This window comes from Echeneis naucrates, chromosome 5 (assembly GCF_900963305.1).
Source record: "Echeneis naucrates chromosome 5, fEcheNa1.1, whole genome shotgun sequence".
In the NCBI taxonomy this organism is placed as follows: Eukaryota; Metazoa; Chordata; class Actinopteri; order Carangiformes; family Echeneidae; genus Echeneis; species Echeneis naucrates.
The window spans coordinates 4,262,430-4,285,508 of NC_042515.1; the positions used below are offsets into that span (position 1 = coordinate 4,262,430).

At 40.5% G+C, this 23,079-nt stretch overlaps 1 protein-coding gene across 2 annotated transcripts; it reads left to right on the forward strand.

The window, feature by feature from the left end:
- The first annotated feature begins 5,041 nt into the window (after nt 1-5,041).
- Nucleotides 5,042-19,561, forward strand: LOC115044274 (protein SSUH2 homolog). Of its 2 annotated transcripts, none has more exons than XM_029503248.1 (12): nt 5,042-5,207; nt 8,535-8,624; nt 8,683-8,770; nt 8,895-9,024; nt 9,706-9,766; nt 10,599-10,720; nt 11,763-11,825; nt 11,910-11,989; nt 12,097-12,189; nt 16,624-16,729; nt 16,964-17,071; nt 18,216-19,561. In XM_029503248.1, exons 1-12 carry the CDS (start codon nt 5,195-5,197, stop codon nt 18,351-18,353), a joined length of 1,092 nt encoding a protein of 363 aa, XP_029359108.1. In that variant the 5' UTR covers nt 5,042-5,194; the 3' UTR covers nt 18,354-19,561. The 2 variants fall into 2 exon arrangements, with proteins under 2 accessions (XP_029359108.1, XP_029359109.1); XM_029503249.1 differs by having other exon boundaries at nt 5,049-5,207; nt 8,535-8,615; nt 8,695-8,770.
- The last annotated feature ends 3,518 nt before the right edge of the window (nt 19,562-23,079 follow it).

Genomic DNA, 23,079 nt, shown 5'->3' on the forward strand with positions numbered 1-23,079 from the left:
CATTCGATTTAACGTCAAATTGTTCATCTAGTCTCCTCGTCTGTTTTATTTGTTTTATTTAATCTCCTATCTGCAGGAGCAACAAGGGAGTGAACCTCTGTGATCCGCCTCGTATAAACACTCTCAGACCGCCATGTCAACCCCGGGGCCTCCTGGATGTTTGCTGTTGCCATGGTGACTTGTGGCCCGCTGAAGAGGAGACACAGCAGCCGCCATGACAGCATGGCTGCAGGCTGATACCGCCGTGTGGTTTGAGAAAAAACAGACTCAGTGTTCAGCTGATGGATGGGACAGTGTCTCACTCTGGGACTTTTGTGTCCTGAGTTTAGCCCCCTCAGGCTGCGCACAGTCCCTGTCTGTAAACAGTCTGACTAACATTTACTAATTTACATTCAACTTAAATGCAACTGTGGCTGACGGGGTTGCCATTAAATGTTGCAGCTATTCATAAATAAAAGTAGTGGACAAATTAAAATGTTGACTCCATGATGGCACTGGGTGCTGTATAGTTAATTCAGAGGGACGTTAAAGGCCAAGAGTCGTTGAGTCGTTTCATTCAAAACTACAAATGTCCGTCTGCTGGCGGCGCGAGAGGAAAAGTCATTTCACAGCCGAACCAGTAACTTATCTTTATTTTCAGAAGAAGCCAGCAGAAATGGAGCCAAGCTACTGTTAAATGAAGAGATTGGGCAGACTGGTTGTCCCAGTTTTTACTGATCAGATATTCTATCTATTGATCTGGTGTTTGGGCGACACACTCGCTGAAGCTGCGGTGGTACACGGACAGTAGATGGAGGAGTGTTGAACATCAATTTGATGAGTGTAATGGAAAGAATGCATGACTCTGCTCAACCCGGAAGACACACACACACACTCACACACACACATGCACACGAACATGCAGTGATGTGTAAACATCCTCTCAGTGGAGGAGGACCAGAGGTTCAGAGCCGTGAGCTCAGTCTCCTCCTGAAACTCATATGAACAGATCAGATCAGGAGAAATGTGTCTCCGAGTTTCTTCTGATGCTGATTTTAATAACTTTTACCTGCAGCATCTCGATGTTCTTCTTCTTGCTCTTTGGGCTTTTCATTTCCAGCAGTGCTGATGAAACTCTTATAATGTCGAGTATCAGGTCATGACTAATGGAGCTTTAAGATGGACGTAGGGAGCTGAGATAGAAAATTATTGTTTGCTCGGCTGCGTGTGCTGGAAACGGTGCTGTCGTACTGCAGGGCATCTCACTACATCTCAAGGTCTCTCGTTTCATGTTTCGACTCCAAAGTGTAGCTACCATCATGGCCTTCAACTGTTTCACATCCAGTTTTTCACTACTGTATGAGTGAAAACCTGAAAAAAACCACAAAACTTTAGTGTGTTGGCTTTGTAGCTGTTCACTCGCACCTCAACGAGCAGAGCGGCTGATTTGTTCTGAAATTAAGCTTTTTTTTAATGTCATTACGAAAGAATCAACATCACAGGTCTTTGGGTCTGTCTGACTAATTTCAGATTCCCACCACACAGAGAGCCTTCAAACAATAATAACACAATTAAACTGACTCAAATTATACTGCCAATTGTTAAAAACCAGTATGTAAGAGTGAAAGTATCTCATGAGGGTTTCAACACATCGATGTGTTGTCACCGCCTGACTGGAGGTGGACTCGTGTTTTACCACCTGAGCTGAAGGGCAAACAGGAAACTTTCACCTGTTTGCTTTGGTTCGAACGAACTTTTTCTGAAACATGTAAGGTTCGTTTGAACTTTGCTAAAGGTGACATGTTTCAGGACTAAAATTAAACTATGGCGCCTGAATTGGAGATCCCAAACTACGGGATTTTTGTAATCGTAAACCTGAATTTTGCACAAATTTTAAAATAAAATACTATCAAATAATATGCTGATCCTGAACTGCAGGGAAAGCAACATCTATCTGTCTTTGTAAAATTAAAGAATAGACTTGGGGGGGTGAAATAAAATAAAAAAGATTCTCCATTCAGTCTTTTTAAATAACTCCAAAGGCTTGGAGGAATTGTCTGTATATTTATATTGAATCGGTTTTAAAAGGACTTGGTATAATTTCTAAATTCAGTGATGAATAGTTGAGTGAGATTGTGTAAATGTGGATGAATATGAGATTTATTTAATAAAATGAAAAGGCAGAGAGTTTGTTGAAGTGAGACTTCAGGTGAAGATGTTGTTAAGTTGATTTCCCTTAAAAACAAAAAAGAAACGACGCTCTCCTGATTGTGCCATCAGAAAATACAGTTTCTATCAACTCTGATAGCCTCCGCTGAATGAGAAAGTCTCTGTGGTGGCTTTGCCTTTGCCTGAAAACACCGTTGGTGACCTGACCGAGGATATTTCAAACATTTCAGTCCCTTTGTGTGTTTGATTTACTGACACGGAGGAGTGAGCTCAGAAAGTCAGACACCCCCTTGTGTTTATTTTAAAGCGTACAGTTTCCTCTCTGTCTCTCTCTCTCTCTCTGTGTCTGTGGTTTAGTTTTCAGATCTCAGTACTGTAACTCTGCCTCATCATTCACACACTCACACACACTGTGAGTCGGCCAACAACTACAGGAATGTAAATTGAGGAGAGTAGTCCAGCAGCAAATGTGATTTCGACCGTGTGTGTGTGTGTGTGTGTGTGTGGACTTTGGCTCCTCCTGCTGACTAAACCGCCTCACGTCTTTATTTCTGAAACCGACTTTAATCTCTCTGTGGATGAAAAATGAGCCATTAAAAAACACAAACAACAGGCATCATTACAAAGTGCTTTATTCTTTATTTGTTGCTTTATGGGCTACATGGGTGCTGTTTTGTGGTGGAAAGGAAAGATGAAAACTAATACATCATGGAAAGTATAATGTTGTCCATGTCATGTCTGCAGAGCACTGCAGCTTTTATAGAGATATTTTCCAATAGAATTTAACGCTCTGAATTTCTTTAGAAGACACAATAGTGAGTCCAATCGCCTGTTTCTACTGATTTGTACTCACGTGCACTGTGGGAAAACACACCACAGGAAAACACAGCATTATCTGGCCTGATTAGAGTCTTACGCTGGGCTCTGCTTTAATACCTAATCCACCTGACCTGCACCAAAATCTACATTTAAAACTTATTATTTCTAAATATCCAGTGTAGTAAATTCAAATATAACAGTCAATTTTTCTTGGAAAGAAATGTGAGGTTGTTGAGGGATTTTTTTAAGTGAAATAATAAGTCATAATATGGAGCTCGAGCTGAGCAAAATGCTGCTGATGAATTCACTTTGGAAAATACAGAGAGAGAGAGAGCCAGGTGGCCTCCAACAGCTTCAACGGCGTCCTGAAGCATCCTGCATAGTGGCTCTGACGTTTAGAAAAATAAAATAAATAAAAGCAGGGCAGGATTAGATCACAAAAATGGGGGCAGACAAGCTCAAACTGGAGTTTTTAAAAGATAATTGTTGTGGTATGGTTGTGGCCTCTGAGAAGCACATGAGGGGCCTCGGGGCCGGGAGCTGAGAGCTGCTAGTCGGTGTGAATTCTGATCCACTCAGATGTTTGCTCAAATACTTGCTGTATTTTGAATAAACATCATTCACATCAGACTTTGAAGCGTCTGAGACTTTTTTGTCCAGAACAATTTGAAGAAATCAGCTGCTGATTTTTTGAGACAGTATTACTGCATATTGGGTGCTGCTGCCTGACCGCTTCAGGCCCAAGGGAAGGCAGTTTGTGTGTGTCCTGACACGAATCCTTGTCAGGGGGGGGGATTAAGGGTTAGGGTTAGCCCACGGCCTCTTCTGTAAATCCGGCCCCGTCCATATGTTTCTATGGAGTTCACACAAAGGCATCCAAGCGTTTTTAACCCTGAATGAACAAACGGCCCTTTCATTTGGTGCTGATGAGCCTTGAAATGGCAAAATGATCATGTACAAAACAAACCAACAAACAATAAAAAGATAAAGCTATCATCAGTTGAGCTCAGCTGCTGGAGTTTCCCCACAGAAAGGTGAAATTAAAACGCCGTTGTGAACGTTTTAAAAACAGCAGCAACAGTGGCAGAGTTTCATTGTATTCCGCATCAAGGAGCAGATTATTTATCATTCTTTTCATTTCTTTTTTCAGGATTTAATTGCTCTCAGCTTCTGCACTTCCAGAACGGTTGGCAGACTCGGTGTTCACTGAAGCTTCCTTTTGAAGCTGGTGTCAAGTTCCTCTGACCTGGGAAATATTTAGCTCACAAACTTAGCATGCCAGTCACGCAGATGAAGGGGGGGGGGGCAGGGGGCAACTGCAACTCCAGACATGCCACACTTGTGCTACAGGGATAATTTGATATTATTATTATTATTATCATCAAATATTTGTCGGTCAGTCTCAATCGAAACACAAAAGCACCCTGTTTCCTGTTCACATTCCCGTTTCTAACCAAGCATAAAGAAAATTCAGGGGCGTTTTGGTGTGTTTGTTTAATTTGTATTTCTTGTGGCATTTTCTTTTTATATATCTGCCCAGTTATTTATTTTTTTATTTTTTTGACTGCAGATCGGCGGGGCCGACATTCCTGCAGCAAACCGCGCCCAGTGCTCCTTTCAAAGTAAAAGCCACAAATCGTTTTAAAAGATCGATTCATTTTATTATTATTTTTTTTTATTTGTGAATTAATTTCCCGCTGCAATGAGAGTAATAAAAAAAGCTGCTGTAAAAATATTAAAACAGATGAATTAGTGCTTTAAAACAACACAAACACACAAAAGTACATTGAGACGTGATTAAAACCAAAATAACCTTTCATCATAGAATATGGTCATATGGTTGTTTTCTATAAAATTAAACCTTGATTAATAAAGTATTTCTGGTTCTGATTCAGATTTTATGAAGGAAGTGTGCTTATTTGTCAGAGAAAGTTAAATGTGAAGGAAAACTGGACTTATTTTAAACTTCATGAAGAGGTCCATTTGTACATGGTATTCTTGCAGGCTTTCAGTCTTTACACTGCTTATCTATCAAACACATCCTGTTTCATTACAGAGCTGCACAGCTGAAGTCATCCCCTCGGCTTTATTTTGAAGTGTCGCGTCGCCACTTCCACCCTCACGGCTGCTGCAGAGAAATATTTGGATTAGGCGTGAAGGTAACGGGACTGTGGACTCACTAAGACCGGAGACCTTGTGATCCAGCAGCGGCAGCAGAAGCAGCAGAATGGACTCAGCAGGTAGGAACCGACCACACACCGACACACCGGGACCGGGGAGGAGGGTCAGGTCTGCAGGACTCTGCAGAAATACCTCACGGTGACACACACGCTGCCCCGGAAAACGGAAAGGGCTTTTTTTTTTTAAATTGTTCCTCTGAATCTATCTTTAATCCCCCGGACAGGTCCTGTAGTCCGGGTTCAACTCCGACAGGTGCACCAGGTTGTAGGTTTGGATCCAGATCTGGTTTTGAGAAACGGTGGATTCACCCTTTTATTTTGCAGACCGGTCACTGGTTTAAACCAGTTAATAGTTAATAAGTCAGTTAATTAAAACAACAACAAAAATAGGATGTATTTTTTTTTTATATCATTTAAAAATTTTAATTTAGCAAAATCCTTTAAGTTTTTCAGTTATTTAGATTTTTATTTTCTTTTATTTTCTTTTATTATTATTATTTGCTCCACTATACCCACTAAACTTTCCACAACAATAAAACAAAGTTAATTTGGGTGCATTGTGCAGGTGAGATGTTGAAAATACATAATTTCACGAAAAAAATAAAAAATTAAAAAAATTACCAGCTATAATGTGAAGTAAAGGTAAAATGCATGAAAAAAAAAGTGAAATTTAAAAAGGAGTTGAGTCTGAGAAGAAGCGGTGATTCAAAGGTTGCTGAGCAAAGTGAGAGATGACTGTGCAATAGAAAGCCCCCACTTCATCCATCACCTCCTCCCCTCCTCTGCCTCCTCAGTGTGTCCTTCCTGATTGTTGGGTTTCACAGATGGAAATGGACTCTGGTGTGGAGGTGGATCAGGTGATTTTCGGTCTGCCGGTCTGGCTTCAGTGTGGCGTTTCCTCTCACCACGGTTTTTGAGTGTTGACATTTGTTGGTTAATGTGACTTTGCCCCAAATGTGTCACTGTGGCAGATTCCAAGCTTCACGTTTTTACAATCTGCTAAGTGATTTTCGCACTAATGGAAAACAACAGCTGCCTGATGGCACTAAAACTAACAAGCACCAAACACAAAGTGCAAATGGTGATAATGGCAAAGGACAGTTCAGTTTTTTGTTTTTTTTTAGATTGTCGATTGTAAAATTTGACTTCATTTTAACCTCCCCTTCAAAATCCATTCATTTAAGTTTTCAATGTAATCCACCTTAAACCGACGCATCAGTTTAAAAAGATGTCACAACTTAAACGAGATGTCTCACTTCATTGCTAAGTGTGAGCAGGCCAGCGACCTGCAGAGACTGAGGCACTGGACAGGTTTGACACGTCCAACAGAGTTCGAAAAGTTTTGTGGGGTGAGACTGGAAATGGTGGATACAGTATGGAAACGTTTTTCAGTCCAGCACATGTGGATAACAGCATCCTCTTTTCTTATTTGCCAACTCCTTTAGGGGATAATTGAAAACATTTCCTCAGTTTCAGATAAACACTCCCCTAGTTCCACTGTGTTCGACATCTGCAGCAAATTAACAACACAGCTAAGAATCTTTTTTTTTTTTTAGACATCCCTTTGCGTTTTCTGGTTTTCTTTATACAGTTGGATAGCTCAAAACTCATTTTGCATTCTAAAAACAGGATGTATGTGAACGTCTGTGTGCATCAACATGATGAGTGACAATCCAAGAAGTTACCTAAAGCAGGAAAAGTGTGATTTCAAATTGAGGGGCTATCTTGAACTTTAGTGAAGATGAATCGGTTAGATTCAGGGTGTCAACATGAGTCATTTACACAATTGACGCATCGAAGAAAGTTGTGACAGTTTGAAGAAATCTAGATCGTCAAAGATTAAGCTCACATGGAGATCTAAATGTCACAGTTGCTTCTTGCTGTAACGCAAAGACATTTAGTGTATTTGCATGTTGGTAGGCAGCCCGACTGTGGGGCAGTCATCGTAGCTGCATTAGTCACAGGGTAGGTGAATTCATGTCACAGCATCAACTTACTATTGTGCAAGTGGTTTCCTAAGAACAAATTCGAATTGCACCAGGCAATTTCAAACACAAAAGCAAATTGACATCATTGGGATGAAGAAATTAGATTAATTTCCGGATAAAATACTTGGGAAATATGATCATGGTGGCCACATACGCATAAACATCTTTGATGCTGCGATATTGTAACGGATCCTGAACGCACCTGCACATGCAAGCTCATCCCACGATTGTCTTTGTTCGTTGTTTCCTGAGAACAGACTTTACCTTCAGTCAGTCGTGGTTCCACCTTGTCCCACGACCACGTTAAAACCTGCCACGCTGATGTGCTGCGAGGGGCGGAGCCTAACAATTCTGGGGCATTTCAAGCAGTCATGTCCAAACTTATTTTTTTTTTTTATCGTTTTTTTTTTTTTTTTTTTTTGTTTGTACAAGGTGAATTGTGGAGCAGCAAATCAGATAAGATCAGCTTGAAGAAGTTGCACCTTTTATTGATACTGTTGCGTTGTGGTTAACATCAAAGATGGATAAATAGAGATGCACAGGCAAGAACTGGCTCTGCATAAAAAAAGTTTATTTGTGTTACATGTGCAATCCTCATTTTGTGGTGGGCGAGTGTAGTTAAGGTAATAAGATTGTGTGTGTGTGTGTGTGTGTGTGACATTATTTCTGGAGGTAGGTTTTGTGGAATTGAAAAACATTGGTTTCATGTAGTTCTATTGAAACACAACATTGGAAAACACCTTGAGTTTTTTTTCTTTCAAGCATTTAGAGGAGATTTTAGATATCCACCAGTTTCCAAAAAGAATCACCCATAAATATCCCTTTAACGATGAGCGTGAATAATCCACTACATTTTTGCACTTTGGACAGAGCCCTTATTTGCTTCTTTGCCAAGAGTTACTAAGTTCTAAAGTTCATGGCTCACGGCCAGTTTGTTTAATCCACAAAAATCGAAGCGTAAACTGAAGTGTGGGCCAAATAGTTTTTTTGATCTGGCAGCCGGGAGAGACGTTTGTCGGACCGTGGCGGTCTCCAGAGAGATTGTTCCCATTCAAAGTTCACTGCTGCCATACCTGGTTTTCTTTCACATTCCCTCTGGCCTTGGCCAACAATAGGACTCTTTTACTTTTGTCGGCTAGTATTTCTATTATTCCAATGTCAGCTTTTTATTTTTTATTTTATTTTATTTTTTTGTAATTTTATTTTTCCCTGGTTATGTTTCTGCCACTGTCTGGGTAGTTTGTTTGAGGAAAACAACATAAAAAAAAAAAAAAAAAAGCCAAAGCAACCTTTTTTTTTTTTTTTTTTTACTGTGTACTGAAAACCTCTGACATTTAGCTCTCCACTTCCTTTTTGATGTTCTGATAAAACAACTGTTTCCTTTTTTTGTGCACCGCAGCCATGTATCCCCCTCCCAGCGCCCCGCCGGCGAGCATGTTCAACAACGTGCCCGGATATGAGGGCCTTGTGGCAGGAGGTGGTAAGTGCTGTTAATACTGCTCGGTCTCAGAGAGCATTCGTGCTCTTGCGGCAGCTAAAATGCGCAGCTGTCTCCGCAGGTGGTTTTCTGCCTCCTCCCATGCCCTTGGAGCCCGTAGCCCCGCCACAACCCGGCCCTGTACCTGACAACTGGTGGTAAGACCCGATTTCACATGCTTTGCTGAGCTTCTCATCATCCCTTGGTAGCACATCCAATCACAGCCTGTCTCACTCTTTGTTTCTATGTGTGTGTGTGTGTGTGTGCGTTTGCATGCTGTAGCATCCCATCCCTGACGGAGGACGTGGCTCGTCAGGCGTTCAAGGCGTACGCAGATTCTCATTGCTGCTACGGCTCATCTCCAGCTGAAAATGGACTCATCACCTCCATGGAGCCATTCAACACTTTTAGGGTGATCTGATGTTCACGCTGTCTAACACAGGCAGCGCTCCTCCCGTGACACTAATCGGCCGTAACAACACGACAGATGACATGATTATCTTGTTACATTGCCACAGTGTGAATTAACGGTCTACATATAAAACAGAGGATGTATCTACACTGAGAGAAAAGTGTCTTACATCAGAGTCAGATTGTTTTACGCAAGTTCATAAATAGTTTCATCACTCCAGTGACTCTCATATGACTAACAGACTGTAAAAAAACACTCATGTGACTTGTGAACAAAACCAAATTGCTGACAGAGTGCCTTGATGTCTGAAACCAGTTAAAAGTGGCTCACAGAAGCTTCTGGTTTTATTGGATGCAGCTGCTTACACAAACATGCAGCAGCTCACTTTGTCACTTGTACATTCCTGTGTTTTTACTTTCATAACAACAGTGATTGTGTACTCGTGCTCATCCTTTGAGTTCACGCCGCAAACAAACACAGCTCAATTTGTTCCAGAGATAAGCCCCAAGAATCCAGTTTTCATTTACATAAGCCTTACTCTGGTGGCTCATAGCATGCTAACATCTCCTCCAGCACAACTCAGTCACACCAATCAGCGACATGTACCATCCAAATCAAGTCATCTGTATCAATTCATGTAATTATTTTGCACTAAAACTTGATTTGGATGTGCTCCTTTAGTACAGACTGGAGACGTTCACTGAGTCCAGGTCGACTGAGTGGGCCACCAGACCTTACAAAGGTACACACACAGATTTGTTCAATCCGAATTAATCGTTGATGCTTTTTGCCTGCTGTTCATTTAGTGTGGGATCTGCTTAAAGTGTAAACCAGAGGTCACACTTATTTTTAATCCGATAAGATGGATAAAAAGGTGAGATTCCTGTATTTTTTTTTTTTTTTTTGGGGAACTTGAATGCATCACCAGTGTGTCATAAGGTCATTTGTGAGGAGTTTCAGTTTTACACTCCATTTAAAGGTCTTTAACTCTAAAAGTATGAATGTTAACGACCGAACAAAAGCCTGCTATGTTCAGGATACATCATTAAGGTTACTACTGGAGCAAAATAACACAGGACACCAATGTACCAATTATATGACATTAAAAGTTAACTTTTCTGAGAAGTTTTACATTCTTTGCATTTTATATATTGTGCTGGATATTTGGAGGTGAGAGTTTTATTGTGAAAACATCAAACCCAGAAAACAAACAATCAACAGACATGTCATGAAATATTTATGCCAACTGGGTTGTTTCTTATATATATAAAAAAAAAAAGCTTCTCTTCTTCTGCCTTGTTGATAATTTTCTATAAAGTTGTTCGATTGGAAGTGGTCAATTAGAAGGGACAGTCTTTGATGAAGGTCAGCCTCTAAAAATACCAGATCCCACATTTCCCATATTGCACATTTTACGCTGTCTTTCATTAGATCATTCATATCTTTGAAAATCCAGCCCTAAAGTTTGTGCTTTCTGTCATGAATCTGATGCCACCAGCAGGTTTCCGGTAAACTTTGACTGGTGCCTCTTGAATGGACTGATGAGTAAGACATATCTCTTCACTGACTTACAGGTGAGCAGCCTGACTTCTACACCCAGACTGCCCCCCGGCCCTGGGAGGTCCAGGCCAACCCCCCCAGCCTCTTCACCAATCACAAGCAGGAGATTCAGGTGCCCTTCACCTCCTCCATCAAGGTGAGTGCTAGCTGGAGACCACCCTGTTTCCATGGTTACCTGATGTGTTTTAGTTATGATTTACATCAGAGGTTCAAATGTGCACCTGAAAGCCAGTCGGAGACCAGGATTTGCTGTTGTCTGGGTAATTTAAGGACTAAAAAGTGGTGTGAATTATCCTGGGATGCCTTGAGAAGGAGAGAAGAGTTTATTTATTTATTTATTTTTTTTTTTTTTTTTTTAATTCAAAAATGTACCAGAGGTCTCTTGGGAAGTTCCAGTGATCCTTCAGGAAGTCTGGGAAGGATATCTGGGAAGTTCAATGTGTCCCTGAGGAGGATCCATGAAGGTCTAAAGGGCTTTCACGTCTCCTGGAGGCCGCGTTAAAAGCATTAAAAGCTGTTGGAGGTTTCAAGGCTACTTGAGACAGCTCAAATTTACTTGATGAGTAAAAAAATATGTTTTATGGGACCATGACTGTGTGCTGGCAATCCTTGAAGGGTTCGTATGGTCATTGAGGAGATCCCTGAAGAAGTCTGTTCATTTTGTGTCCACTGCACAAATGGGAAGATTTATTCGTAGGGATTTATCCTGATATGATAAATCTCTCATTTTCAAAGTTAATGGAAGTTCCAGGGTTCCTTGAGAACTTCTAGAAGTCCTGGAGAAGTTCCTTATGGCTCAGCGAGCTTCCAGGGGACCTTTAACAAATTCCAAAAGGTCTTAAAGATGTTTAACGGCCATTGTGGTGGTTCAATGATGCCTTGGAGAGTTTCTAAGGGTCCACAGAGCATAAATGGGACCCTTCCTTGGAGCTTCACAACTCCTTGGAGATGTTCCAGGTAGTTTCAGAGGCTAGGAGATCTTCAAAGCCTTGAAGAGGCTTTAAGATGCCTGGAAGATCCTCTTTATAGGCCGTTCCAGCATCTTGAGTGTTTTGAGCTTCTTTTGTTCACTGCCAATGCTGTGATCTAAAACAGAAGTTCAACTGGTGGCCCTATTGTCTTGTTATTGTTGTTGTTGTACTGTTATTTTAACAGCATGTGTGTCTGTTTGTGTGTAGGATTGCCACAGCTGCCACGGTACAGGGGAGAAACCATGTGAGGAGTGCCATGGAAATGGTTATGTAAGTAATAATAATAATAATAAACATCATCATAATCTTTACATGGATGCATACTGCATACTTATTTTCTGTGTTTGTCCGTAGAAACCCTGCTGGGTGTGTAATGGATCTGGGGCTAAAAATGAAGAGAATTGCCATCACTGTAACGGCACCGGCAGAGACAGGTACTGCAGGGCGTGCTGTTGAGGGGCGTTTTAATCGTCCTCCCTTCAACGCTTTTGAAATAACAGTAACAGTAAATGTGTGTGTGTGTGTGTGTGTGTGTGTGTAGGTGCCGAAATTGTGATTCTCGGGGATCAGAGAACTGCGCAACCTGTGAGGGAAAACGACAGCTCCTGACGTTCATCCAGCTCAAAGTGGAGTGGTGAGTAATGATAACACAACAACGGGTCCTTGAACAAGTTCCAGGATGAAATCCTTAAAGGTGCCCGGGGTTCTGCGTTTGTCTCTGTAATTATGGAAGATCTTCCAGTTAACTATAATGAGGTTTTAGTGGGTCGTGAACCTCCTTGAAAAGTTGTCTTAAGGGGTTTATTAGAGCTTTTAGACGTGTTTTTACTCGTCCTTGAAAATGTCATGGTCATTCAGGTTTGTAAGGTCGTTGAGGGGTTACAGCGGGTAAACACTCCTTGAAAAGGTTCAGCATTTCTGGACCTGTGAGATTCAGTTGTGAAGGACTATTTAGCTCCTTTAGATCCATGAATACATGACTCCTCTCAGGTGTGAGCACCTTACCAACTCGGGGTCAGTTTTGGTTCTTTGGAAATATCTGCTTAAGAGTCTTCCTGCCTCCCTTCAGAGTTTTCAGGGGTTTTTTGGAATCCCGAGGACCCTGAAGATGTTAAAAATGTCCTGTATGATGGAGATTCACCAGTCCATGAGACGATGATTTTGAGGGCCCTCTGTAGTTGTGGAAGATGACTCAAATGAGCCAAATGACTCAGATGGACAGTGGTGACTCTTTAGTTCCCTCTGGTGGCTTACTTTAAACTGCACAATGTGACTTAAAGGGTATATTGCAAGTTAAAAAAATGTCTGAGATGCATATATAATCTTGTCTAAAGAATTCCCTTTGAAAAGTTAATGGAGGTCTGAAAATTTTTTTCAAGACATAAGAGTGCAAAATTAGTCCAAAAAGTGACAGTATTGAGCTAAGCCCCTAAAAATGCAAATTTTTTCAACACCACGTCATATGACGTAGGCAGATGGAGCTATAGGCAAGGCTCTGCCATCACTCAGTGTGGGAGTAGTTGTCCAAAGCAGGATCCGGTTGTGCCAGAGAAATTTTGAGTTTTACAAATCTGCTGAACATTCAACATTATTATGTACTTTATTATCCTAATCCATATATGGAAAATATGAATGATGCAAGACGTCACCATTCATTGACAGTTCCGTTGGTGTACCACAAGGCTCAATTTTAGGCCCTTTGCTTTTTAGTTTATATGTGATTGATCCACCACTTGCATGTGCTGAAGGTGAAATCCAATGTACGCAATGGCACAGTTATCCTGGCACATGGAAGAGACAGACGTGAAGTAGCAGCCAAATTATCATCAGTGATGGCCAAAATATCCACCTGGCTCTCAGAGTCGTGCTTGACACTAAACATCAGTAAAACTGCATGTATGTACTTTCACGCAAGAAAAAATGGAAACCAGCCTAACCCTAACCCTGACTCTCAGTTGTTGTTTTTTTTTTTTAGAAACACATTAAGCAGGTGTGTAACACAGTTAAATTCAATGTGAGAAATTTTTGACACATTCAAAATCAGCTCCTCTTAGATGCTGCCAAACTATATATGCCCTCAGTGATCTATTTACACATTGCATATCGCATCACAAGCTGGTCACAAACTGGGAAATCAACACTTGCTCAACTACAAACACTCTTTCAGCAAACCCTCAAGTTGCTAGACAAAAAGCCACGAAGTTATCATTATTGTAATATCATTCAAAAGCATAAACTTTTGACGTTTGATCTTTTTGTGCGCCTTGCCGGTGTTAGTTTAGTGGACAGAATAATTCATGATCTGGCTGCCCTTCAGTTTATAGCTCTGCGCCCAGATAACAGGAGAATAACTAGGACGACCAACAGAGGTCCCTGTGCAGTAAAGCACAGATATAGAGTTTGGCAAGTCACTATTCTCTGTCAGAGCCACTAACTATTGGAACTCAATGCCCAGCGAGATAAGAGAGAGAAGCACCTTTTACTGGTTTTAAATTCAAGATAAAATCATGGCTTAAACCAGCTCAATCATGCGCTCATCAACCATAACTTAATTAGCTCGCAATCCACTAGTTTGTAATCATATCATGTTTTAGTCACTGTATTATAGTTACTTAATGTTGTGATTTTATTGTTGTTGCTGCTGTTGTTGCGTTGTAAAAGTGTGAAACTTTGAAAATATTAAAAATATTTCTGTATTTCTGATGTAAAGTTAAAATACAGATGGAGGATGCTGATGTACCGTTTTTTTTTTTCTGCCGTTTAAACTTGAGCAGCACGCACGTGTTGTGGTTAGTGCTGCCGACCCCCCCAGGGTTCGATTCCCGGTAGGGACAGACGGTCAATTGGTGAAGAGGGGGCTCCAGCAAGGAACAGCAGATGGTAGTCAGATGGACCATACAGGACCTTTAAAGAGACCAGACCAGAGAGACACGGTTCGATCTCCGGTGCTGGCAGCCGAACACAGTGAGGTTAATTGGGTAACTGATTACGAGTAATGGACCGGGATCATGCCAAGAGACTAAAACCCAGAACCTAGGCCGGACTGGACCAGACCAGAAACGGGGCTAGGGGACAAAATTTAATATACCAGTTCATTAAATGTAAAAAAAAAAAAAAAATAATAAAAAAAAAAAATATATATATATATATATATATATATATATATATATATATATATATATATATATATATATAAATAATTATTTTACTATTTATTTTTACTATTTAATTAACTATTTCATGGACCTGTTGTGGTGCTTCATGAATTTTATCTGTCAAACTCACTCTTCGAACTTTGACCCCCCCCAAACAAATGGTTTGGCCCCCGAGCCTTCGCTAAGCCCCGCCCCCCTTGGTTACTGTTGCTATGCTAGCCTGTTCTCTGTTGTCTGAAGTTCGGTAGGAAAATGTCCGGTCAGTATCAGTCCAGTGATCAGAAAGGAAAAGAAAGAAGAATAAGAAAATGAAGGGTTAAGAAATTTCATAAACAGATATTTAAAAAAAAAAAAAAAGGTGGTGATGGTGAAGCTGCGACGAGAAACGTAAAGCAAGGTAAGAAACAGGGCCGTTAGCTTGTAACGTAAGCTAACTGTCCAGCTCTAATGCTAATGCTAACGTCCATTAGCCTAGCTTGTATTAAAGCCCGACACAAAACGTTATCTTTGTCAGAAACAGAGTTTGGTAGCTCCATCAGAAAGCAAGAGACAGAGAGAGAGACACGGAGGGTCCTGGGGGGGATTTATTTTGAGTACGCTTCAGACACAACACACACAAGGACCGGTGTGTGTTGTGTACACCAGGTAATAATACGACCGAGATGTATGATATAGAATGAGCTGGTCGTTATGGAGAAATAATCCAGGTAGGATTATACATCGTGGCCGTATTCTTAACTGGAACACACACAGAGGTGTGTGTGTTTACAAAAACAATGAACAGTAATGTTAGACAAGCACAAAAGTAGCGATTAAGGAGAGCATCAATAGAAATGTAGTGGAGTAAAAAGTACAGTATTTGTCCTTCAAATGTAGGGAAGTGAAAGTCAATGTATCCCCCCAAAAATAATACTCAAGTAAAGTACAGATACTCAAAAATTTTACTTAAGCACAGTACTCAAGTAAATTTACTTTGTTACTGTCCACAGCTGCTAATTGGCTGTTGATGTTAGTTTGGTTGAGAGGGAAAGCTGTGTTACTCTCATTTTATTGGTGGACGAGCTCAGTTGACTGCTCTAACCTGACATCTCACATCAAAGGGTTTGTTTTTTTTTTTTAACGTTGAGCCTTTTTTTTTTTTTAATCACAGTCCACTCCCCGGAGTACTTTCAGCCCTAAACATAACATACTCGTGTCTGCTGGCCTGCAGAGGTCCATGCTCCTGTCTGTAGTGTATGTAGGCTATCTGAAGCACAGAGGGATTCAGACAGCAAACATCAAATGCTGGGTGCTGTGTGAAGCCCTGTACTTGGAGCCTGGGGGTGACATCCTCCACTAAGGCCCAGCAGGCCTCTACCTCCCTGCAGCACATGCTCTCCTCGGCTGCGGTCATGGCCTCGCATTTCCCACACAAGCAACTATCAAACAAAACGTGGATCACCAAAGTGTTTCTCTCCGGCGGCAGTAGCACAGCTATACCTTGTTATGGTGACGGATATTATGAGTATGAGGCACTTCATCAAGATCATTTTGATTATTTGCAAGTATCAATACTCCTGCCTGTAATAGATGACCATTAATAATTTTGCTATTGCTGGACATATGTCAATCTGCGGTCTTTAACCTGCAATATGCCCTTTAAAGTTGATGTGTATTGTGTGTTCTCTCAGTTTGTTCTTCCTTTTTAATGGAGGGAAGTGCTTATTTTTGTTTTTTGTTTGTCATGTTTGTACGACACTGAGTATGGACAAAGAAGGACAAAGGTGTTTGAGTAAATAAGAAAAGAAACCCAAATCAATTACCAGTCATAGTTGAGGTAACAGCAACTGGACCCTCTACAAGCAGCCAGATGTTTGTAGATATGTGAAGAAATGAGTAGATTTGCATTTATATTTCTCTCTCTTTGTGTTCAGGACCAACAACATAGAGGACCACGTGGTGGAGCAGAACTCTGGACTTGATGTGAGTGATCTTCAGTCTGTGAGCGGGAAGGAGTTGTTCAAGAACAACCAGTACCTGGTACGCAAACACACAGACACACACTGTATTTCCAGTTTCCAAGCCCTTTGTCATAAACTAACTAAATGTTTAACTCCAGCTGTAACTTAAACTAAAGCCCTGATGCAACAGCTCTTTGAGTTTGTGACAAAAACAAAACAAAAAAACAAAGAAAAAGGAGGGGGTGTAGGGCTGAAGGCGCTTTCTGTGTCATTTTCAGTACCATGTGTGAGACTCTCTGTTGCCTCTCCTCAGCTGTACCCCCTGCTCGGGTTCCCGAACCAGGCCATCGCCGAGGCCTCAGACCGCCTGATCAAAGAGCACCAAAGCAAGTACGCCCAGACCTCCAGGATCCTTCAGCAGGTAGGCCAGGAGATGAACTAGACCTCATCATAGGTCATAAAGTACTAACAGAATCCACAAGGAAGCAATATACAACACTGTGAGGATGCTTTCAAAAGTCATAGGTCAAACAGATTTTTATTTATGCATTTACTTCATTATATTATATATTATTATGTGTCTTCTCAGTACTCACATCCTTTTTTTTTTTTTTTTTTTGGTTGAAGGCTTTTTGAGAACTGACACAGGAAAGAACAAAGCAGTACTTAGATTTGTTTGTGTAGTTCAGTCTTCAGTCCATTTTCTGGGCCAAATTTCTCTTCTAAAGCAACAATGGTCTTACTGTTGTTTTAGATTTCCTGCATGTATTTCAATAAGACTATATATTGTGTCAGTTATGGTCTCTATGAGTTTCATAAATAAGGTCGTAACCACAGTGGTCTAAGTTTGACCTGTGCACATCATCCCTTCTCTCTCTCTTCATGGCTTCCCCTTTTCTCTCTCTAAATAAAAAAAAAAGAAAAAAATACAGTGCTGTAAGCTGTTTTAATATTTTAGATATTCTGCTGCTCACACTGAGAAGGAGATGAGCCGCTGAATGGCAGGCTTACTGCCTAACTTTAAGCAGAACTTGTTCGACAGAAAAAGAAACCATGCTCTTTTTTTTTTTTTTTTTTTTTTTTTTTTGGTTCTCTCCTTTTCAAGTCAGAGTATGTTCTCTATATTAACTCCATTACCCCGAGCGCTTTATGTTGATTCACATATTAACCTCTCTACAAATCAAGTTAAACCACTCCCCACTGGACTGAATACGTGCCCCTCCTCACTCCGATACCTAACTCCTCTTTTATTCGCTTCCTGGCTAACTCCCTCCTGTTATCTATCCATCTGTTTGTTGTGTCTCTGGATGGAGACCAAGTGTCTTCTCAGATAGATGAAAATTAACTGTTGCAGATCTGAAGCCTTTTACTACACGTAAAAATAGAGAAGATATTTCGGGGTAAACGGCATCAAGTCAGCACTTAGACAAATGGTGCCTTAAGGAAATAAATACAAATTGTGGAGACCAGTGTTACGTTTTTAGTGCCTTTTTTTCACCAAAGGAATTTAAGATTTTGTTTTGGCCGTCTCTCTGTCTCTCTCTCTCTCTCTTTCTCTCTCTCAGAGGCAGATGGTTGAGTTGATCCCCATCACTAAGGTGAACTATAAGTGGAAAGACAACTCTCACGTCTACTATGTCTATGGCAACGAGCATAAAATCAGCGCCAACTACCCAGATACCTGCTGCTGTGTCATCCTGTAGACACACACACACACACACACACATGCTGATTAATTTCTCTTTCATATTAGCTCCTCCCCAGGATCTTAAAGTTTCATTGCTCATTCTGGCCAATCAAATGATGTTTCCTGATTTCATCACCCATTCAGAGATGTTGATCTGTGACACGTTAATCCAGAGGTTTCAAACCTTTCTGCTGGGTCCAATTATTACAGATAAAGATATACACACATACACACATTGTTTACTAAGACCACAGAATAGATTTTATTATACATCTGTGCCATTGTAAACCCAAGCTCAAGTAGAAAAGGGACAGACATGTTCACATTGTAGGGATCAAAAATAAAACCTCAGCAGCCTTTTCTGACATTTTGTCCACGTTAGAGCCATAATTACTTGTTTTAAAATCACTATAATTATCACTGTTATTTCTACTATAATATCACAAATGCTGTCTTTGCTAGCATCCATGCTCCTGACGTTAAGAAAGTGTGTGTGTATGTGATATATACATACACACACAGTACATTTGCCTTTTGGTCCTGTTGCCTCATGGATTCTCTGCTCTCAACCTCTACCTCCTGTAGAGATTTTAACAGTGCTGTCTAAACTTTGACATTAAGAAATGACTTGCTAATATCCAAAAAAATATTGTCAACATTGTAGCGGAAAAGAACACCTTCTGGTTATACTGAGTTATACTGGCCTTAATGTCTCTGATGCCACTTACCAAAGGTATATAAACTGTTTACTTTAAACATTTCATTTACTTTAAACGCCATTTAATGTCCTCAGTATTGAAAGGAAATCTTTTTTTTTTTATGTCCAGAATGCTGTAGTAAGAATTTTACAGAGAAGAGGAAATAGATTAAATGTGAGGCTAAAAACAAAGTAAAGCTTAAGAAGCAAGCAAGAACTGTAATCCATTTGATTTTAACCTGGTAGAGCTGGACATGTATATCATGTGCTATATAGTCACTTTGTGTAACAGGAGGTGAACTCCATAGTGATGTTTTGTAGAATAACAATAGAAACGGTTTGTCTGTTTCTTCATACTTGCGACTTTGTTTTTTCTTTGGTTTAAAAGGATAAACCACTTTAATGTCTAATTGGGGGTTTAAACACACACCAGTATTGTGCGACTGTTGAAACTTTTTGTTTTGTTGTGTAAAAAAGTGTTGAAGAGAAATTCTTTTCAATGTCTGTTTAAAAAAGAGAGCAAGGGGAAAAAAAAGTATTTCATCCTCAAAGCTTTGGGACAACTTGGCTGAGGTGTTGAGGAAAAGCTCAGAAGATTGTTCAGAAACACCCTCTGCCGTTCTATTTCAGAAATATGTTCAGAAGTACACTGTAATTATTTTTTTTTTATCAAAATGCTTAAAAGATTGCTCACTACTCTTTGCATGTTTACAGTTTAATAAAGGGCCGATATTATAAAAATGTACATCAATATTCTACCTGATGTTTATCACAGCTGCTTAATGTTCATGAAGGTCATCTTTTATGCTCATGAGACATTTTTTTATTTTTTGTGTGTACATCAATGTTTCATGTTTCAGCAGCCGACTGTTATTTCTCTGACATTAATTCTGCGTTAAAAGTTGTCCAGCATGCTCCGGACGTCACTGCTCATCATCTTAAACTTAAGTGGTGCTAAACTGTCACTGAGTAGAAGCTCCATCCATCCAACTCTGGGTGTAAATGCCGTGTATCGATACAGTGACTGACTCTGTTTACACACCTGATATTTCTTCGTTCGCACTATCAGTCTAACACTCTTGCTGTATGTTACTGTGGAAAATAAACTTCCCGACCGAACTGCTTCTGTTACATCTGTTTACACACATAAAGGTAAAAAAAAAAAAAACTATCTGTGCAAGAATCCTTCCAAATGCATCTTAGAAGCCAAATAAAACTACATTTAATTCCCGTCCATCTGTCTGACTTTCCCATTGGTGAACATCCATGTTGAGTTGGCGTCCTAATTTTCTTTAGTGCTACCAAAGGTATTTGTCATAGTCAATTTAAGTCTAATCAAGATCAATAAATAGTCAAGATGGAAGTTTTAAATTAAATATACAATCCATGGCCGACCCTGCTTTATCTAAAAAGGCCTTATACGGTGCTACTTTTTAGGGCGTTCATTTTGAGATGAGCAAATGTATGCCCAGCTGCTGTGTCTCCTTACAGTCAGTCTGCACCTGCAGTGTTTCTTATTTACTACATAAATACATGCCATTTCTTACACTACATTAATTTCCTGCCAAAGAGGAACTAGAAGCTGGTTGTATCTTCCTTTTCTTCAAAAATTGACTCATCCTTTCACAACTCTCACGCCTTGGTTCAAAAAGACTAAAAAAAATCATTTGACCACCTGAAGCAGCAACCTCATGGAGGATTGTGAGTATCTGACAAAAATCAGCTATAGAGAAAAAAAAAATGCATTTTCAGTTCTCTTATGGGGAGATGCTTCATGTTTCTGACTTCACTTTAAAAACCTTATTTTTCCTTATAGCTGGGCCCGCACACAGGAAGTAGTTTTACACTTTACTAGCACTTTATTAATTTAATTTACCTGGTTCTGCAGCAGAGCCGTCCTTGGCGTGCTGTTGTCGTGTCAAGCCATGTTTGGTGTTTTCACTCATTCCAAACCCTTTTCCTTTTTGTCCTTCTTTTCATTGATAGTCTTTTTTATTGTCTTGTAGTGTTTTTATTGTGTCTCAGGGCAGCACAAAATAATTTTAGCAGCATTAACCGCCAGGCTCCACCTCGTCCCCCAAAACTCAGAGTTGCAGGATTTATGCTTTAAAGCTGCATCTCTCTGTGCTGTTGCACTTTTTGCTTACATTGTTGGCAGATCAAGTCTTAACACGCAGCCAGTTTGTTACACAAACTGCTCGCCTCTTTCTCTGCTAAAGATGGCTCTCCCTCTCTGCCTCACAACAGATAAGCAGGCCTCTCTCAGCCGAACTGAGACTTTTTAAAATGCATAAATTCATCAGATGAATGAAGGTGTCCTCTGATTCCGCTAAGTGATGAACTTAAGCCACTCACATCCAGAATCCAGAATGTATTTTGGCTTGAAAAGGGAAGTCGGTCCAGTTGTTGACAGTGAAGACAAACAGGAAATGTGTAGTGGTACACCAGATGCAGGAACTTGGAAACAACTTTATTTTAGAGAAGTCAACATTTGCACGGCTCCAAGCAACATTTATACTTGTTTGAAAACAGTATTATGATTTCTTAAAAAAAAAAAAACAAAAAAAAAAAACCTGTTTGAATTCCTCACTAACATCTCATCAAAGCCGTTTCTGTTTTAATGTTCTTTCACATCTCTGATGAAATTTTCCTTTTAATCTGAGACCTGCAGGGTTTTACCATGATGAAGCCAGTCAGACGTGCAATCAACACTTCAGCGCCATTAACTTCATGAAATCAATCAAATCTTCCAGCTCTTAATTAGTAACTGAATTATTTCACTACGGTGTGTTTTAACTGTCCAGATTTTGGCTGATCGTTGTGTTGAGTTTGTTAAACATTTGGACAAATAGGCAATAAAAACAAATACTGCAAGAGCTTTTTGAGGCCACTTGGGGGCGGCAGCTAGTTTTGCGATGACATGTTAAAACCTTTTTTAAGTTGATATCAGAAGTGTGTCAGCAAACAGATGCTCACTTTTACAAATACAGCCAGCAGAAAATTAGCTTGAGTTTCTGGCCAACAGACAAACGTAACACTGATGCAGACCAAGTGTTTGCTCAGTTTTTGGTCTCCACCTATTCTTAATTGAAATATCTGCTAGTAGCTGTTCCTGCTTGCTGTTTGGTGTTGAGCTAAATGTATTTTTTTTTTTTTTAGCTTTTTTTTTTTGTTGTTGTTGTTGTTGCTGGAAGCAGTTGGCAATTGTGATTTTTAGGTTTTCAGATATTTACATTTTATTCTATTCTAAAATAAATCGTTTGGTCAAAGCGGCTTAAGCTTCGGAGAGCGATGCTGCGCTTTCAGAAACATTTTAGAAACTCACTTTTGATGCGATGGATCCTAAAAACCTGGAAATTATTCCTGAAGTAGTTTCAAATGCAAGAATAAAGAAGACAATCTAGACAATCTATCTCATGTCCACAATCAGTATTAGCAAATTGCAGGTCTGCCTTATATCGGACACAGAGCTGATCTCGGCCCTGACAGCCTTTTGGTTCATCTCTATCTTTACAAGAGAAAAGGCTTTTTGTGGATTACCGGATGGAGCAAAGTTCCTATATTTATTTTTTCATACTGCCTGGCTTGGAGAAGTCATCGAAGGGATGTTTTAACACAAAGAGCTTCAGATTAGTGCTGCCTTTGTGTTTGTGTTGCTGATGATGCAGCAGTTTTGTGTTTGTTTTTTTTTTTTTGTTTGTTCCCCCCCCCCCACGTCTTTATTTTACTGTCTCCACTCAGCTGACGGACACTTTTATGTTTTCTGATATTGAATGCAGCATGAGAGAAAAAATTAGATCTGGTTTGTTCACACCCACCAATAAACCCACAAACTAAGAAAATAAAGTGCCCCCCCCCCCACCGGTCCTCCTCAGCCCCCCTCCACCCTTTGGTCCCCCCCGGCCCCTCTCAGGTCCTCCTCAGCCCCCCCACCCTCTCCCTCTGGTCCTCCCCCTCTCCACCCTCTGCCCCCCACCCACTCCCTCCGGTCTCTCCCCCCCACCCTCTCCCTCTGGTCCTCCCCCCCACCCTCCCCCTGCCGGGC

Excerpts from the sequence above, each read along its gene's own strand:
- LOC115044274 (XM_029503248.1), top strand. Across the intron at positions 9,767-10,598 it reads GGCCACCAGACCTTACAAAG|GTGAGCAGCCTGACTTCTAC; the intron begins GTACACACACAG and ends ACTGACTTACAG. Across the intron at positions 16,730-16,963 it reads TCAAGAACAACCAGTACCTG|CTGTACCCCCTGCTCGGGTT; the intron begins GTACGCAAACAC and ends GCCTCTCCTCAG.